The 20,843-nt window shown below is 36.2% G+C and overlaps 1 protein-coding gene across 1 annotated transcript in view; it reads left to right on the top strand.

The window, feature by feature from the left end:
• LOC103893362 (protein eyes shut homolog) overlaps nucleotides 1-20,843 on the top strand; it is a 949,231-nt gene that overhangs the window by 884,733 nt on the left and 43,655 nt on the right. Inside the window, 1 exon segment of the mRNA XM_019470252.1 lies at nucleotides 9,157-9,310. Within this exon segment, the coding sequence (XP_019325797.1) occupies nucleotides 9,157-9,310 (154 nt within the window).

The raw sequence follows: 20,843 nt of genomic DNA, 5'->3' as shown, positions 1-20,843 counted from the left end.
GAGAACTGCCGCGCAAACTGCCGCGCCACGTCCTTCTGACGCCACGTCCTGTCCTTCTGACGCGCCACGTTTGCCCGCCCTCCGGAGCCCTTCGCCTCGGTGGCTTCGAATTAGCTTTTTATTTATAGGAATTACAGAAGCAGTAGAACAAGTGATGGTTTTAATACGGCAAGTGAATTCCTCTGCAGCATATCTATCTAATAGAATCTAAACTATTCCAGATTTTTAAAAGTTGGTTTTCTTATTAAAGGATATCTATAGAACTAATGTTCTAATGTTCTTAATTTTTCTGGATGTGAGAAATAAGGGCTCAGTAGAAACATTACATGTGGCACTTTCTCATTTTCCCTATACTTGCATCCTGCCAACCCTTCACTTGTTTACACCCTCTTCTACTCTGTGTCTTTTTCAGCTGAGTACTTCTTGGGCTCCTTCACATTAGGGGAGATTCTGGAGCATATTTCATCTTATCTAAACATAGATTTCTAAAATTACACAGGTTAATTCTTCCCTCAAAAAATCTGTAACTGCTGGTAATAGAAGCTCCATAGACCAATTACCTAAAACACAGAAAGCTGATCAAAGATGTTTAAAGCTGTTAGGTTAGTCCTGCCTGAAAGTTTTGATCTTCACCCGCTTTAATTTGTAATGTGATATAATTCCAGGTATATCATAACCATGAAGTAAAATCACAGAAAACAAAAAAAGAGTAATTTTCAGATTGTAAAATAATTAAACCATTCAAAAACATTGCACATATAAATTACAAATGTTTAATGTTCACTATCATAGGATAATGATTACTTTCATTTTTAATCAAAATCTAAATCAATTTGATCCCAATTGCATAGAATTATTACTCTTCAATTTTGTCTTGAATTTATGTTTGTCTTTAATCTGAATTCTCATACTACTTCCCCTGCAGAGAAGTCCTCTGTGTTCTTAGTTAAGAGGCTCTAGTTTTTGGCACATGCAGAGATTCTTTTTTCCTTAAGTTTTGACAGGTTCTAGTTCCTCTTACATGTTTTGACACAGTATGTGTGTGCCTTAAAAAACTTCTTCAAGGGTTTCCATTTTCTGAGGTAAGAGTATATCACTTACCATTTCCCACTGACATACCTTCTTCTTGACTTTCATAGAAATATGAAGAAATGTTTGCATTCCAATTTCACTTTCCAGATTCTTGTAACAAAAATTAAAATAAAAATGATTGGCTGGAATTTCAGACAGTGGAAACTTTTTCTCTGATTTTGGTTATCTGACTTGAATTATTAGTCTCATACTAGAAGGTATTTTCATTTCTAGATAATGTACTCATCCTGCATCTAACATAATAGCTGTTCAGGTTTCAGTTCACACTTTCTGTGGAAAGTTGTTAATACAGTATTTTTGAAGTGTTTACAGAGATTTTGTTACAGCAGTATTTGAGCACTTCACATTCTTTAGAACATTTATCTTTGCACTTTCTGGATAGAGTGCTATTAATGGAGACCCATGCATTCGTTTTCTTTCCAGTTATCCATATCTGAGACCTCCGTGGACTGTGTCACAGCTCCCTTCTTGTCCCTTAATATACCCAGAAAGAGGGAAGAAGGGAGGGTCAGGATGCAGTGGTATGAGTTCGGTTCTCACCCTCACACTGAGCTGGGACAGCTTCAGGAACTTGGGATAATTTTTACATGATTTCTAGCAGTCGTTTTACTTCGTTTTTCTTCATTGGTTCCCAGTAACATATCATATTTGCATTCCCATTCCTTTTGTTACCCCTAAAATGGGGCTTTACTTGACTTGGAAGATTCCACTCTTTTAGTGACCGGTAGGTTTTCTTCTAAGGTTAGGTTTCTGCTAAGATAAAAAAAAAAAATTTTGATCTCTTCCTGTTGAACACAGACACAGAAAGTAGTGGAGGACTGCACATCTTGTAGAACTCTGATACTGTGTTTAACATTAATTACATCTTTGCTTTACATTTTTTTGCATTACATCAAGAAGCTCAACATGACCCGGCAATGTGTGCTTGCAGCCCAGAAGGCCAATCATATCCTGGGCTGCATCAAAAGAAGCGTGGCCAGCAGGTCAAGGGAGGTGATTCTGCCCCTTCTACTCTGCTCTCGGAGACCCCACCTGGAGTACTGTGTTCAGCTCTGGGGCCCCCAACATAAAGAAGGACATGGACCTGTTAGAGCAAGTCCAGAAGAGGGCCACAAAATGATCAGAGGGATGGAAGCCTCCTATGAAGACAGGCTGAGAGAGTTGGGGTTGTTCAGCCTGGAGAAGAGAAGGTTCCGAGGAGACCTTATAGCAGCCTTCCTAGCTATAAGGAAGAAATTATTCACTATGAGGGTGGTGAGGCACTGGAACAGGTTTCCCAGAGAAGTTGTGGATGCCCCATCCCTGGAAGTGTTCAAGGCCAGGTTGGACGGGGCTCTGAGCAGCCTGGTCTAGTGGAAGGTGTCCCTGCCCATGGCAGGGGGTTGGATCTAGATGATCTTTAAGGTCCCTTCCAACCCAAACCATTCTATGATTCTATGATTTCTACTTAGTCTTCCTCAGGCTCTTTTCCCCTTTCTATAGCACCAGTTTCTTTCCCTTATTTTTGCTCTTTCTTTTTTGTTCTATGTCTGTCTGGCAATTAGATTCCTTTTCAAATAATACAAATGTTTGCTATGATTGTCCATATCAATATCCTTATTTGGTTTTCCATGAATGTAAAATACAATATTATATACATTTGTAAAACAAAAATCTCTCCAGTGTTTTGTGAATGAATACTTTGTGCATATAGAGATTATCCAGAATTTTGTAATTTATTATTTCTTTATGCAGGCACCAAGCTCTTCTGTAGTTCTGTCAGACAAACATAATATCCTTCATGAGTTCATATGCTCCCTCTGTTCTTCCTTCATCCCTGCTTTTTGCTCCTTGCTCTTTCATCTTCCCTTCTAACAACTTCAAAAGAGAAGCTGCTGTTGTCCTCTCTGCTCCTTTTAATAGTAGTACAACTCCTGCTTCTGCTTTTTTGAAGCTGTGCTACCATCAAACAGCTGAGAAATGAACTGTCAGCAGAAATTCATCTTGAGGCTAGTGCACTCACGAGGGTCAAGAACTACAGAATTATAAAAAAGGGTTAATGTTCCTGACATTTTCATATTCTGTTAATACACAGATGTTAGCAATAGCTCCATAATTAAGGTTGCATTAAGTTTCACACATTCATGAACCAAAAATCCTGTCTTTGTCAAAAGCATTTTTCAAAATAGGAAGAAAATCACAGCAATCTGCTTGTTTCAGGTGTATTTTACTAGAAAATAATTACACATTTTGATTTATTTTTTAAATTAGTCCACTTTCAGATCATTCATTTTAAAAATACACCTGATTTTACCAGGTGGTGATGAGGTTACATATATTTCACTAGCAGATAATTAGTAAACATTTAATTACAGTGAGAAATCTTCAGACAAGATGCCTTTGATATACAAATGGATTTGAATAAGAAAGTATGCATAAGAAGAATATTTAAGTCAGAATCTTAAGGGAAAATGTAAAAGGATTAAAACTTGGATCTATCTTTTCCTAGTATGCAAGCCAGTGAGGATCAAAAAAGGAGATCTGTGTCTTCTCCACCTGTTCACATTCATGCATCTTAAAATAAAGAGAAGTGAACACTTAAAAGTACCAATGCATTGTTGTAATACCTTTTAGCAGTTAATGAAAATACACATATAAAAATATATATAAGAAAAATAAAATATGTATATCCACAAAACAAGCCTACTTATGGGCTAACTGATACTCAGAATAGGAGAATCTGTAACTGTGCTGGGCATGACACTTTACTAAATTGCACCATACTGTTGTGGAAAAGCATTTTCCTATTTAATACCTTTATTAGCAAGGATTTTATCGATGGTTGGTTGAGAGCAACAAATACTAAGGACTAACTGTTGTTTGTAGAGGCTGCCAAAAATAGATTGTTAAAAACATGGTTAAAGAGATAAGATATAAGTGATTTATAGAAAATTACTACGTATGTCAGAAGCAAAGAAACTAATCCAAGAAGAACTGGTTTGCACACCATTTTTAATATATTATAAGCCATCATCTGTTTTAATGCAAAGACAAATGTACTTACCTTCTTAATAATGAAGTTTTCCCTAATTATTTTCAATATGTATTTAAGAAGCATATAAATGGTAACAAGCAATGGACTAAAAATGTCTGGACTTTTTGCAGTTACCTTATCTTTAAATTATTGGCAGAATGTGAGGAGATTTCTCTTTAAATATGTCAGGAGAAAAAGTTACACAATGTGAAAATATACACAATTGTTACGTTTGTGCCAATAAAGATTAGCCATCATTTGAGAAATATTTCTTTGTTGAATACAGTATGCATTCTTACAATTTTTTATTCTATTCCTTATTGATTTTACTTGTTTTCATGATTTAATTTCAACATGTCAAAGAAAATTGTGATTTTTTTTAATTTAGCAAAATAAATTGCAAGTGGTCATAAAAAACTGATAAAGTTTTACTTCATCATTTTCACTTTTAACAGAGTCAGCATAATGCTGTTCGCAATCCCTTCAAGGAGAGATTGTTTAACTTCTACTATACATGGTATTCTACAACTTCTGACAATTGGATTTCAGATATCAGAGCCCATGTTTATAGCATTCCTTAAGGACACCAGCTGCTTTTGCATAGGTTGTGTTCATAAATTATTTTCCTGTCCTCTCAGAAGCTCTGTTCCCCAGATCTACCCATATTCTACTTACCGTCCTAAAACTAAATATGGGCCTTTCAGGCAATTCAGTCATAGTCTATCTGTCTGTTATTTCAGCTGGCATTCTCAAGCAGAGCATTTCACGGTATCCTTCCTCTGTGCCAAAATATGTTTTTTGCCTAATAAAGCTTCATTCCATAGCTTAATGGGAATTTAAATCTGTCCTCTCTAGATAGGCAGCCATTTGAGCCCAGTGACCACTTGCTTGCCATCGTACTGATTGTATGAAAATAGCCTTCCAGCTTGCAGTTTCCTGTGAAAGAATGATTGCTGAGATCTGGTTTCTTTGACCTGATCCCCTCATATAATCTCTACTAAGGTCAAGATAAGTTACCCCTAATATTCAACAAGATTTTTTACTTAGATGGTTCCTGATCTCTCTCTGTTCCCAGAACCTATTTTGCTTAAGACTCAGGCTTTTCCTATGAAGGCAACTTCCCACCATATACACTAGGTAGCATATGCTCTTTTACATTGCCAGAACAAAATTCTTCAGAGGGACACTGCCTCCTCATGTTCACTGTAGAAAGATTTAAAGGACTGTTCTTTCAAAGGATCTCATACCACCTAGCAGATAATATGAAGAATGCTATTAGTCACCTGTAAGTGCGACTTAGAAGCACTCCGTAGACTAAAGTTCAAGCAGTAACACTCACTGAGGTTTCAAGGAGTAATGCTACCTTTGGGGGAGCTGTCCCAAATTTTTTACTTTACTAGTAATAACGAGGACCTTCTTCCAAGTTTTCACTAGTGGACAATGTGAATGGACAGACAGAGTCACTGGGAGAAGAGAAATAAGCTATTCATCTGTAACTTCATGTCTTCAAGACATGTTGTCAGTATATACATTCACAACCCTCCCCCACTTCATTCTCTCTGGATTCCATATAACTTACAGATTTACTTATTGATAGAAATTGGAAATGCCTGGAACAGCATGTGTAGGGAGGGGAGAAGAAGATAAGGAAACAAATGATGCAAGATGTGCATATATCAGTTATGCTAGGGTTAAAAAGCAGTGACTTTTTTAACAGTGAGTGCAATATATTTTGAAAAAGAATTATCAAATTATTGTAGAAGGAAATCATAAAAGCCAAAGGCATAAAATCCAGTCAAATTAAAGTAGCTTTGGAGTTAATTAGGTATTCAGAATACAAAATTTGTCTAAGCATAAAAGTTTTTCAGTAGGTCGTCAGGATCTGTAACAGACTGAAGAAATCTTGTGTTGACTAGAAAGTTGCTCTCAAGGAGGGAGTTTACGTTGTGAACTTTTTCTGCTATGAACTATACAACAGCAAATGATCAGGAAGTTGCAAGCATCTGTTGCCTCTCTCTATCTGCTAAAATATATTATCATTTTCTTTCTGTTTTGTCCTCCAAATTAAAGTTGACCATTTTCTCTTCACAGATTAGTAGGTTTCCCAGCAAAGAGCTGTCCCAAGTACACCCACATTCTTTATACATTTCTGAATAAAAATGTTAAGGGATGTTCTAAGCTGTGGCCACCTCAAGCAGCTCCAGGCCTGGAACTCCCTCCTGCCCAGCTGCTGGAACACAGCCCAGAGGCTCAGGGGTCTCCATCCCAGGCTGATGGACGTGGCTGCTGCTTTCCCATTTGCAGGTTAAACCATGCGAAGTTAAACATGTATCCCAGAGACACACAGACGTGCACACATGCAGATACACACAGAACATGACATGGCTGGCTGCCACAGGCAAGCCACTGCCTTCAACAGCACCTGCCTAGAGGACTCACATAAAACATGACTGTAGAAAGCCAAGTCCTCTCCTCCTCTCTGGCTGGTAGAGATGGAAGTTCACTAGTGAACGCACACACATGACACTTGCTAGATTCACAAGCACGTGCACATTCATGGATCTCCCAAGTACCAGCACGTCCCCCTGTGTCCATCCGATACCCCTGCCCAGACCCCAGGCCTTCTTACCCACCCCACGGATCTCCTACTCACTGGCTCACAGACAGATGCATGCATTCACACACCCGTCCCCCAAGCACTCCACACTTGGGGGTTCCCCCAAATACCAGCATGGACCATCTACCTATCTGATACCCATGCCTGGACATGGGGCCTCCTACTGGCAGGTAGTACATCTTGAAGTTTGTTAGCGAATACACTCACCTACACTCAGAAGCTGGCACGAGGCACACAGGCTGGGACCCATGGCCCCACTCCAGAAGCTGGCACTGAGTCCCTTGCTCACTTCACTCACACCGGTTGCTCCCAGTGACTGGCAGCTGAGACCCTCACCCACACCAGTAGCTGGTACTGAGATCCTCACTGGCTGCAGTTGCTGGCACCACAGGTCTGGGGGTGTCTACACCCTTGGTCTGACTCCAGTTGCTGGCCCCAGATCTATTCAGGCCTCTCTCATCAATTACTGGCACCTAGGCTTTGCAGCCCCCCGCACACGCACACAGACACAAACACACTTATCCTGGTCTCTCCCAGTAGCTGGTTTTTGGGACACACAACATTACTGCCCCAGTGGTTGGTGGCTGAGACCCCCCTTCTGCTCCAGTCCTTGGCATTGAGACTCCCGCTGGTTCCATTAGCTAACACCACAGGCCAGGGTGCCTACAACCCAGGCCTGACTTCAGTAGCTGGCACCAAATCCACTCACACTGATTCCCCCAATAGCTGGCACTTAGTCCTTGCAGCACTCTAATGTGGGATAGGGAATGCGATTACACAGATAGTTAAGAAAGGATTTAATAAGGAGACAGGACAGGCTGTGGTGATAAGGCACAGGGCTCTGGCAGATAAGCATGCTGACAGGCCTCGTTTTACATACAACCCTCCCCTTTTATACCCTTCAGGTCTGTTCCTCTTTTGTTCCTCCCCAGTTCCCTGTTTGTACACATTGCGTCATTGGTTTGCATAGTCCCACCAACACAACCCTCCCCCAGTATCCCAGACCCCCAGATTTGCACCCTTCTCAGTTGCAAAGTCCAGGCTGGCACTTTTTGAAGTGATGCATGAAGTTTCCTGATAGCCCATCCATTAGTGTGACTGAGAAGATTGGTTTCTTGTCATTGTTTCTGTTACTTTTTGTTTGTCATGTCTGTGTTTTGCTTATTGCCTTCCCCTTTTCCTTTTGACAGGAAATAAGCATTCCCACACTCTGCATGCCCATACCAGTTAGTGTAGATGACCAGGTTTGGTTCTTGTTACTATCTCCATTTGTTGGTCAGGTTTGTGCCTCTGCGTATTTTGGTTTCCCCCTTTTCCTTATCATCCCATTTGACGAGGTTGTTGATCAGATAACCTTAAGGAAGTAAGTGCTCTCTCCTACCACGTACCTTCATGAAAAGTTTATTTGTACGGTGTATGTGTTGTGTGTTTTTTCTCAACTCAGCGACAGACAATGGATAGGAAATGTGCTCCAAACAAGCTGGAGAATTAGATACAGAATTAGAACCTCAAGGTTCCAGGTTTCCAAACATTATGATTCTGGAAGTTAAGAAGAACATAGTAATCTTATGCTCAAATACTGCTGAGCAAGTATATGCAGTAAATTCAATTTCATGACCTACCTTTTGAGTCTTTTTTACTTCAGTTAAATATAGTAAAATATAGTGCAAAAAACAGATTAACATTTTAACAGTTTGTCTTAAAGGGGAATAAAAATCCTAAACAGGAACTGTGTCTTACCTTCTATGAGAAGTAAATACAGTTAAAATCAAAGGGCAAATCCATAAAAAAAACCCATCCAAAATAATTTGCAATTGTAGGTGTCAGTTCTTTTTTTAGCAGACAAACCATGTGCCATCCATCATTTAAATAGAAATATTTTGCTCATATTTACGATATACTGTTTAGTGGAAGTGAACAAAGATTGAAATTTTTTTAAATTTTGTAGATAACAATTATTCTCATCAAGTCTGAAATGTGTCATTAATTGGGAAAGGTGAATTGTTCATAACCTTTACAGAGATTATAAGAAAGAGAAGACGCTCTCTTATAATTTTTGTTTTCTATAATATGGTTATAGTATTTTTGTGATTTGTTTTTTTTATCATCACCTTTGTCACCTTAATGATACTGCTGGATATAGAGAAAAGTTCACCTTCAATTAATGTAAAGATATCTGTAGGGTTTATGCAACTGCAGTGGTATAAAAGTAAATTTTGTCTTTTGGCTATTTTCTTTTACTTTGACCTGTTATCAGCAGTTGATACAGAGTTTATATTTATTCTCACAGTCACTCAGAGTCCTGTATATGGATAGAAGACTCCTCAATGTCACATAGGCATTATGACTGGCGAGGGTGTTCCAGTAGTGTGGAATATTTTTGGAAGGTTCTACACTTTCAGAAGTGTGATTGTCTCCATTTTTGTTTTCAAAGCTAGTGAAAGGAATTTTGGAGAACAGTTTCTTCACTTGTATCTTGTGGAGGGAAGACCAACAGTTCGATTCAGCTGTGGAAACTCTCAGAACATTCTGACTGTATCCGTCAATCAATCCATTAGCAAGGGTATACCCGTCCCTATCACAATAAGGTAAGAACTTACCACTGTGTTACACTAAAGAGTTTTAGTCATATATATTGTGCAATAAAGTGTGACCACTTTTTTTTTAACAATAAAAAGACAAGTCATATTGGAAAGCAAAATTGTACGCATAGTTAGAAACCTTTTTCATAAAGTAGTTTCCTTGATTGAAAATACATTTTAGTTCACACAGATTAGTTCAGTCCTTTGGAGAACTTATGAATCATTCAAACTCCAGACACTTTTACAGATACAGATGAAGTCAGTTTGAGAACTGAAACAATTTAAACATAACTTTGGAGGTTACAAATGGTTAGCAAAATTGTACGCATAGTTAGAAACCTTTTTCATAAAGTAGTTTCCTTGATTGAAAATACATTTTAGTTCACACAGATTAGTTCAGTCCTTTGGAGAACTTATGAATCATTCAAACTCCAGACACTTTTACAGATACAGATGAAGTCAGTTTGAGAACTGAAACAATTTAAACATAACTTTGGAGGTTACAAATGGTTAGCTCATAATTTTTTTTTATTAATTTACACACTGAATAAATTAGATTTGTCATCAGAATTCTAGTGCTAAATATAGGACTAATTTATTGTTTAATTTTAAGATGAAAAATTAAAAATGGGCATGCTAACAACATCACGCAATGCAGTAAACTGTCATAACTACATATGCAACTGTACTGTCAGCAGTACACAATGGAGGCTGACCAGTACTGTCATTTTTCATCTAGTACACACAATAGTTCACAGAATGGTTAACTTATAATTTTGGAAAAGGTATTGGTATCATGCCTTGGTAATGGATTAACTCTTTTCCACTCATGGAATTTCATATGTGCAAGTTAGGAAAAAGGTAAGAATGAAATAATATAGATGTTGTGTTATATTTATATTAGTAACATTAAAATAATGGTAAAGTATTTAAAGTTTACTTTAAAAATATTTTAGAAATAATTCTCATGCCCATATAAAATTTCAAGTTATCGTGATTAAGATATTACTTTATTTATTACATAGTTAAAGTATCAGAGCTAATTGCTGCACCTGAACTGTAAGCATTTGTGATGTGAGGGAACTTATTGCACAAGTTATTAAATTAAAGGTAGTTTTAGCTAGGACCATTTTTGCTGTTAGAGGATAGTATATGAAGGAGACTGCAAAAGTTACTCAGAAACATGCACATCAGAGTTCCCCAAATTACCTTCTTACTACCAAAAAAGGAAAATAAAAGTATCATCTGAAGATTTTTGTACTTGCCTTCTGAACTGTTTCTGTATGATGTAAATGTTATGAAATTCTAAAATGCTGCTCATGCCAGGAGATTTGATTGGTATGGGGAGAAGAGACTGTTTAGACTTTTTTTTGGTTAGTTTTTATGCTCAGCCCGTAAGCTTTAGCGTATTCTTTTAGAAACAAACTTGTTAGACTATAAATACAAAACCTCTTTTCAATATATGAAAGGATGAAAGGATCTACCATTTAAGGAACTGTTTCATTTCCATCTTATATTTCTTCTCAGCCACAGGTCTGTGCATTACTTTTATGCTCCATTTAAAATGGGCTTTTTTCCTTTTATTCTATATTAGTATTAATGCCTAGTATTAATGAAGCAAAGTCACACAGCATACATTCAAATCTAATTACTTGTTAGTTGACAGTGTATTAATCTATTTTAGGATTTTTGTACAAATTGTAAATGTGTATAAAATTTACAAAGAAAATTCTATCCTTTCCTCTTCCTAGGAGCTAGCAGATAAAGATTTTTTTTCTCTTAGAAGATACTTGATAGAACTATACAGCTCAATACTAACAAACAATTCTAAGTTGTTTTTTTTTTTTTAATCTCAGAGACTACTCTTGTGTGAGACATTGGTCAGCTAATTGTCTGCACTGTATTAGCTGTGGTAGCATTGTCTCTGCTTCATAAGATTAAGACATTAAAATGCTGCATGGATTTCAAAGTCTAATAATATCTTAGCAACAAATGCAGCTAAATGGCATGGAAAAGATTGATTCGAGTTATAGAGTTCAAGTTCACACTGAAAAAGAAATTTATTTCCCTCTTTTTTACCTTAAAATTAACACCTGTATATTTATGTCTTCATTCTCCATGTTGTTGCACTAAAAAGTAATGTCAGTTCGATTTACACATTACCTTTGTTTACTGGAATTTACACTGCTATCTTTAAAACAGTGGCATACTAAATAACTTGTAAGGTGTGATTGTAGACTGTGACTGGCAGGGATTTACATGCATCTGAGTTTCTGGGCTTGGCCTTCAAAATGACTAGTGATTATTCTTGTGAGTCCTTCTAAAATGTAGAGAGAGCAGTATATCCTTCAGCAAGCAGCAATAAAATTGTAATGCTTCAGCAATCTTCCTTAACCTCTGCCAAAGAAAAAAGCAAACTTGACAAGGCATTTGTGGCCCCCCAGGATCTTGTATCATAGGCTATAAAATATGAATCCATGACAAAACTGTTGATTTATGTTCTCTTAGTGGCTGTCGAAGATAGATAACTCTATCTGTATCTTTTACCTGCAAAATTAATGAGGTTTTTCCCCTGTAATGCAGGAAAAGAGACAAAGACTGGAATAAATAAGTATTTTTGTTACTGTTTGAAAATGCTCCATTTGGGAGACAATATTTCTGTTAAATTTGACCTTGAATAAGACTATAAGTTCATATTTGACAGATATTCCAGTTCTGGATGCAACTATGGCTTCAGTGGATAAACAGCATAATTAACACGACCAATAACGTCTATAGAAGCAGATTTTCAGCTTCTTAAAAGTTTTTCTTTCTAAATCCACCACATACAGGAAGCTAAGATTTCCCCATAGTTTACAGCTATTACGTTCTCTTAACTATATGATTAGTTTCCTTAGATATGGTCATTTCTTTCAAACCTGATGAAAATTAAATGTTTTAAATGTTCAGTCATTGTCTTTACGGTCCTTGTGAAACAACAGCTTTATAGAAGAAAAAAAAACCCTCTGATTGCTTACTTTTTTTGCCTTGCCTAAAGAAACTAGAGACCCGTTTCAATCCAGGTTTATTCATTGTTTCCATTTCTATTTATTTTAGAATTATTTGATTACTGGTTTTGAAAATGTGCATTTGTTTGGGTTTAATTTCTTGTGATTTCATAATTGAGATAGTATTGATCTTTTCCGTTAAAGCTTTGAGCATATATTTGAGATGTAGTTTGGATTGCTTTTATGGATTTGTTCTTTAAAATTATTCAAAGAATAATTCTTTTTTCTTGAACATTCATAATGTTCAAACACGTTTTGTTCCATGTGTGGGTTCTGAAAAACGTTTGCCTGATGCAAAATTTGCTGTACGTTATTTGTGGTTAAAGTGATGTGACTGTCACTGGGGCCAGATGGTGTTTCTTCAATTCAGTGGTTGAAGGAAAGTAACTTTAACAAGCAAGAGATTGAGATAATCAAGTCACCAGGATTTTGATTTTTCTAGATAGTGGGATGGATTTTAGTTTTTAGAGTAGGAGTACTGATTTTTTTTAGACATCTTACATTTTTCTTCTCTAAATGATAATTTTTTAAATAATATTTCCTTAAAAAGTTAGATTATCTGTTCTAGACAGTGATAGGGGACACCAGATTCTTTTCTGTTTGGAAGATTCTAGGCAAGCATTAATTAAAATCTTGCCTGCATAGGATAGCATCACTCTTTTCCATCTTATTTACCTGCAGAATTGTCAGAATTTTGCTCTGGAATTTAATGAACAAGGTGTCCATCCCCACAGAGCTTTATCATTGTATTATGTACATCAATATTTCATGTATCTTCCAAGTGAACATATTGAATAGAGTTGTTTCTGGTTTTTGTCACACTTTAATTAGTGGTATGGATGTAAGCATTTACTCATCGCTGAGAAAGGCACCTTTAGCTGTCCATAAAAGCATTTATTTGTTAAATAAATCTTTCAGGTAATGTTGTTTGGCCAACTCTAGCCTAGACCATGCAGTTGTACAGAAGCTGCTGAAGTTTATTATTTGGTCTTCATGCTTCAAAAGCAGATGGCATGTTCTGAACTGTGGAAGTCCTAAACATGTTTTTGTACCTCCACACTGAAACTTTGGCAATATGTAATGTACTGAGTGCAAACTACATGATTATATTATCAGTGTCCTTGTTTTTACCTACACTTCCACTTCCTCCTTTTCCACAGAAGATACAGTTGTTTGAACTGATCTTACAAAGTTTTTTACTGCATGTGCATTCTGCAAATGTGTTTTTAAAAAGAATGTGTAAATGACCATCCATACAATCTGTTGACTCATTTTGAGTGCTGGGGTTTACCTATTTCATTTCATCATTCCAGAGATATGTATGTTTTCACATTAGTGCATGCTTTTAAGTCATTGTTTTATTAGTATTTACAGGTGCCAGGTGCTCTGCATAGTGTGCAAGTATTACTGAAAATTACATTAAATCAGTAAACCAAAAAATTACATATTTTCTGATGTTTTGCTATTGTTTCCAACATTACCAGTTACCTAGGAATACAGGAATTTGTTTGTTTGACTAATTGGAAACATCTGAGCAGCTCTTTGTAAACGTCAGTGGCTTTGTATCTGAACAGGTATATAGTGTAGCCTATATTTGTGATGTGTGGAAGACGTTTTGCTGTCTTCAAATACCCCTAAGCTTCATACTTGTAATACTGAGTTCCAACATAATCAATTATGTGATGAATGAGGAATGGAAAGGTGTTTTGGTAGATAACTTGAGCCAACTTGATGCAATATCGCCATCATCTTATCACACTTCCCCTTTTCAAAATTCTTTTAAGGTTAACAGTGAAAGCAGTCTGGGAGAGATTTAAGAATTGTTATTCTATCATATGAATTTATAAATTGATAAAGAAAACACATTTAGATGTGGTTTTGAAATGGAATATCTTACATACTCTATATTTTGATTTTGCATTTTAAGTCAGCACATACATGAATCATACCCGTGTGGATGTTATGTTGCATAAAACTGTAAATGCCGTAGGACATTAAGTAGATTTAATAAATTTTGAATTGAATTTGGAATTACTTTTATATTACAACTATACATATTTATATTTACTGCATTTTCTATAGAAATTGCAAATCATGATAACTCAGCATAAGTGTTAGTGGGACAAAACCTAAAAATGGCTTTCATAGAGATAATTTTCCACTGAAATTTATCAGGTTTATCAAGCCTTGTAAAAACAGTTGTGGACTCAGTTCAGTTTGTAATGTATATCTATCTCATAAAATTATGATCACATTTGCCACTATAAGGTAGGAAGGTTTGTGCACTATATGCTTATATAATGTTCGTTCTCTGAAAACCTTAATCCCAGTTCCATCAATCCAGCTGTTACAGTTTTACATAGGTAAATCACTACATCTATTATTCCGTCTCAAAAATAGTCCCATAATACATGCATTACATCAAACTAATGCATATAAATTCTTGTATATGCAATTAAAATTGACCACTTGATGGAACATTAGAATCAACCAGTTAAATTATTCTGTGTGGCCTGCTAGCTGAAATAACTCAAGTAAGAGAATGGATTCTCATAAAGAGTATAGAAAAGATTACTTTTTGTTTTCATTTCAATTTCAGATTTTGTGTTTGAACAGCGCATTCAGTGTGTTTAGAAACATATGTCACTTTCTGAAACATTTTTTTTGCTTTCATTCAGCAACAGTATTCCATATTTCATCAGTGATCTGTCAAAGCCAACAAACCAACTGCTATGGCTATTCTAGTTCATTAGCTACTGACTTGAAGAGCAGATGTTTGAATTCCTGTACCCTTCATGCTCTGGCTTAGACTAGGTCTTCTTAAATTAACTGACCTTACAGGAATATTTCAAGAACACAGAAACACAAAATCACATAATTGTTTAGGTTGGAAGGGACCTCTTGAGATCATCCTGTCCAACACTCCTGCTCAAGCAGGGTCACATAGAGCATGTAGGACCATGTCCAGTCAGGTTTTGAATATGTGAAAGAGGCTCCAGTCCCTTACTCATCTTTGTGGCCTTTGCTGAACTCGCTCTTGTGAAGTCCACATCTTTTTTGTACTGGGGAGCCCAGAACTGGATACATCACTCCAGATGTGGTCTCACCAGTGCAGAAGAGATGGGGAAAATTACCTCCACAGAAAATTACCACACAGAATAATTTAACTGGTTGATTCTAATGTTCCATCAAGACTGAAGGACAGTCTTGCCAATAATGACTGAGGTAAAGAAAGCACTGAGTATCTCAGCTTTTTCCAGGTCCTTTGTCAGCAGATCACCTTCCCCATTCAGCAGTGAGCCCACATTTTCCTAAGTCTTCCTTTTGCTGCTGATGTTCTTATAGAATCCTTTCTTGTTGCCCTGCATGTCATTTGCCATAGTCAAGTACAGGTCAGCCTTGGCTTTCCTAACCCTTTCCCTGCAAGATCAGACAGCAACTCTATACTCCTCTCGGACCACCTGCCCATGTTTCCATGCTTTATGCATTTCCTTTTTATCTCCAAGTTCAGTTAGAAGCTCCTTGTTCACCCATGCAGGCCTCCTAGCTGCATTTGCTTGATTTCCTACTTGTTGGGATGGACCTTTCTTGAGCTTGTAAGAGGTGATATTTGAATATCAACCAGGTCTCCTGGACCACTCTTCTCTCCAGGGCCATATCTCATGGGTTTCTTCCAAGCAGATCCCTGAAGAGACCAAAGTCTGTTCTCCGACATCCAGGGTTGTGCTCCTGCTTTTTGCTTTGCTCCTTCCTCTTAGGATCCTGGATTCTACCATCTCGTGGTCACTGCAGCCAAGGCTGCTTCTGACTTTCAAGCTTCCAACCAGTTCTTCCTTGTTTGTAAGTATGAGGTCCAGCAGAGCACTTGCACTTATTTGCTCCTTGATCACCTGTGCCATGAGATTGTCAATGCACTCTAGAAATCTCCCCAATGGCTTGAGCCCTGCTGTATTGTCCCTCCAGCAGATACTTGGGTGATTAATAACTCTGATTCTAGTCCGAAAATTCTGCCAAAAACTTTTGCATCTCTGTCTTAATTGAGTCATAACCAGATCGATTGCTTCATTCTATTATGAAAGAACTGTAGATCCCATTGGATTTGGTGATTTTTGTCTCCTCAGCATGGGCAAAGCCTAATAGAATACACATACTAAATAGTATTTCTATGATAAAAGTTTGCAGACTACTGTCTTATTAGTTCCATACAGTACATACTGACTTAAGAAATCTCTTCTTTCACCTCTTTTTTTATGCAGTTATCCTCAACATAGGTAATTCACTGAGCTTTTTATGGCAGCTGTGTTAAGGGTAGAGTAGAAGTGCCATGTGCTTTGACCATGATTTTTTTTTTCCCCTTGAACAATATGGTTTTTAAGAATGCAATTATGATTTTATTTCTATAATTTCTAGCTGGGTAGATTTGTTCTCATACGAAGTTGAATTTCCATCATTAACTGATGGTTTATTCCAAAGTGGCTCACCACAGACCAGCTCATAGTATATGGAGTCACAATACTTTCATCTTCCCATTCATAGTATGTCATTCTACTTTTATCTCCGATAAAAGAGCTATATCACTATAGAAGTGGTATCTGCTCTGTTTTCTTATTTGCAAGTTAGGGAGCTGCAGTAAATGTCATTTGAGTACCTGCAAGGATGTGTAGTCCAGAAGCTAAACCAACTGATGGAAAACAATGCATTAAAGAAGGTTTAATCACTTCTGTTGCTAGGTGTGATTTTTCTTCAGTCTCTTTCAAGTACATTCATATCAACATAATTTTTTTAAATAAGAACTGCAGCAACAGTTTAGTAATCTGAGAAGCACAGTATAGCACTGTCAGCTGCCCTTCCTGAAGTGGCAGGCATCCGGACATCTTCTCACAGTTGTGGTGATCAGCACCCTCCATCATACTGAAGTGGACTCTGAGTCACAGATGGAATACTATGACCTACCTGAAACCACAGAGGCAACATAAGAAAAGCAAAGTATATTTACTGTATTTCAAAGACAAAGATATTGAAAAAATATGAAATTGTTGATTACTTATGTTGTTTAAGAAAAATTCTAATGAGTCATATTCACTCCATCTAGCTTTACCTGCTTTCAATTTAGATATCTAGTCTAAATGAGTTTGTCTGTATAACTGTGGATTTATGGCAAAAAATAAAAATTCATACAATAGTCAGACTATTATTGCTCATTAGGCCTTTTTGCCATTCAGCTAAAAGTTGGCAGCTTGTTTTTAGGTTACCTACTTCCATTGAAATACAGAGGTCAGTGTTTAAATGATGAACATTCTGAAAAGATAAAAGAATGGGCTTGCAAAACAAAATTTATTTCTTTCTCACAATCTTTTTCTCCATTGATAACCCCTTCTTTCTGTTACAATTGCTGCAACTTCAAATCTACTTGAAAATTCAAGGTTCTGATGTCACAAACCTTAATGATAAAAGGAATACATTTTTTAAATGTCTTTAGTACCATGTAATATAATAGTGCAGTGACAAACTTATTTGAATTTTAACCAAATTTCTCTTTCTTAAGTCCTGTTAGTATGGCACAGCTTCCAATCTCCTGTTGAACATGGAATTTGAAAAATTAGATTTTGTTGGTAATTTTATGTAATCAAATTTTAGGTCAAACCTGGCATTCTGTTAAATTAAATTCTGTCTGGGGGCAAATGCTGACTTTTAACTCAAAAAGATGCTCTGAACTTGAGCTTGAAATTGACATAGTAAATTTTTGCCTGCCCTTCAGTGTCCTGAAAAAAGAGGGCATAATTTAACCTCTATTCCTCAAGGTATCATCCACCAGAATTTAAACTTTTTACTTGATAGAATAAGAGATGCCACAGATGACTGTATTCCCTATAAGAAACAAGGATAGCTCTTATTTTTACCTATACTGTTATCTGTTTTAAGAATCATAAAATCATGGAATCTATGATTCTATATTATTATCTGTTTTAAGAATGTAACATACTCCATTTGTATTATCAATGCTGCTAGAGGGTATTTATATTTATAAGCATGTTCAACTTAGCATAATAAAGCAAAATCAGGTAACAAAAAAATTACAGTAACTTTGGTAGTAGCTTATTTTGGATTGCATTTACATTTGTAGGATGAACTAACTCATCCTAAAAGAAGACAAGACTGGTAAATCCTGCCTCATTTAGAGACTTTTAGTGTAACAACATATCATTTGAAAATCAACACAAGAAATAAATTCTACCAATCTGTGGTTTTGTTTGCACAAGTATAGTATCCTAGGAATACATTTATTTATAGTATACATATGTACATATTTTATGTGAAGAAAGACTGTTGTAAGCTCCTTTCTTCAAGCCTGTGACAACTGGTGACCTTTGACTTCAGTAAAGTTCTTCCACTTCCTAGACAACATCTATATTGAAAATAGAGATATATATTTTGTTTCTCATTTTGCAATGTTATTTTGCTTGCCTGCAGGCATAACTGTCTCATAACTATGTAAAATAATTAGTCATTTACCACAAAGACTTGAAGATTCAACTTTTCACTAATGTACAAGAAATACAAAGAAATGTTTTATGATGGTGAGCAAAAAAAGAAATACTTCTGAAGCCACTTCTATCTTGTCAGTGGTCATTTTGACATGAGTCAAGCTTTATATTTTGTATACTGACTGTCCCAGTGAGAGTGCCTGTATAGTCTAGTGGTAGAATGGAAATATTTTTTAATCTTTCCAGTGGTTAAGGTGCATTCCTGGCCAATAATTTTGTTGCATTTCCGCCATTCTCCATCTCTAAAGTAGAGGACCATACTTGAAAATAATAATGAAGGTTGATATTCTCAGTTTTGACCACTATTTTTATTATGTCCTTTTTTCCTAAGATCAGTCGAACATTTCAGTAATACCCCTCATACGCTGAATTTCATTGCTGTCAATTATTGATTGTAAAGAAATACCAAGTTTTTCAAGCCATCATATATTCTTTGTATTTTTCCTACTAGAATTGAAATGGTAAAAGGAATAGGACTAATGAGGGATGCTTACAAACTTTGTCATATCAATATTCACACATTTAAACAAGGTCAGATGTTTAATGACCATGGTAATCTCTAATGTATATTCAGTATTTCATTGTTACGCATATTACAAATATGTTCGTAATTAGATAAGTGAATAGATTGTTAGTTTTTCATGCTATAACCTTCAGAAAGCATGACTAAAGTATTGTATAATTCAGAACATTCTAACACCTTCCTGATTAGCAGCCCCCTTATAAAAAGTGACATAAATAATAGCTAGTGTAATTTTCAGAATCAAGAATAACCAGAAAATCTCATTTTCCAAAGAAAGCTCTAGTATTAATAATCACATTAAAGAAACAGTTTCAATACACTGTTGATAATTGCAATAGTTATTTATTACTTTCTTAGTAACTGATGTTGCTAATAGCAGTTATTAGTTTATGTGATTTTACTGAAGCTCTATGTCACAATTCATTGGGTCTTCTAAAGACAATGAGCTGCAGATTCACCAGAATTAAGGTATATATTATAAAACATAATGAATGCACATTTCATTACCTTTTATTTTTAGATTTGGCCTTGTGTTATAATTTTAAAATTCCAAGTTTCAAAGAATCTCTGTGTTTCTGCAAGGAAAATAGCAAGATTAAAGTTCTAATAGTCTGTACAGCCCAATTCCTGTTTTCTGGATACATCTGCTTTGAAAATTGTATGATTTGCCTTTCAGAAACATTACAGCTAAAGCATTTCTAAGTGTTCTTTTTATTATATCATGGAAATTCTAAACTGCATTTAACCTAGATTTCCAGAATTTTGCTAAGCTCTTTAGAATTCTCCTTTCATGTATTAAAGGAGACACTACTTTAATGGTGCGTACTTATCCTTTCAAGTGTGCCATAGTCCTTTTTTTTCTGTGTGCTACATAAAGCATTGTATTCCAAGTACTGTTGATTTGATTGCTTACTCACTGCAGTTTCTCTAGATAGATAGTTTCTGCTCCATGATCTCATGTGATTCACTTCTTCTTGTGGCTGGGTGAGACTGCGTGAAACAGATAATAAAGATTTCAAAATACTTGGCTGTTGCCTCTGTTCCAGGGAAGAATCAGGATGCAGAGCCCTTCTGATCTGCTTGGAAGGAAGAACAGTTCTTTCGTATACATGATAGTACAAAGGGATTTCAGTACTACTGAAGAGACACTAGGTATTCTACATGAAACAATGCAGATATCTGTGACTTGAAGGAAAAAGGAGTCACTGGATTACAGAGGGAATAATAAACTATTAAAATTCAAGATAATCTGGTATATTGAAAAATATTGTCATGGTTTAACCCCAGCAGGCAACTAAGCACCACTCAGCCACAAGCTCTCTCCCCCCTGGTGGGATGGGGGAGAGAGCTGGAAGAGTAAAAATGAGAAAACTCATGGGTTGAGATAAGAACAGTTTAATAATTGAAATTAGTAATAATAATAA

The sequence above is a fragment of the Aptenodytes forsteri genome, unplaced genomic scaffold (assembly GCF_000699145.1).
Source record: "Aptenodytes forsteri isolate BGI_AS27 unplaced genomic scaffold, ASM69914v1 Scaffold414, whole genome shotgun sequence".
In the NCBI taxonomy this organism is placed as follows: domain Eukaryota; kingdom Metazoa; phylum Chordata; class Aves; order Sphenisciformes; family Spheniscidae; genus Aptenodytes; species Aptenodytes forsteri.
Note: the sequence above shows the minus strand (reverse complement) of the source record. Positions and strands in the feature narration are given on the sequence as shown.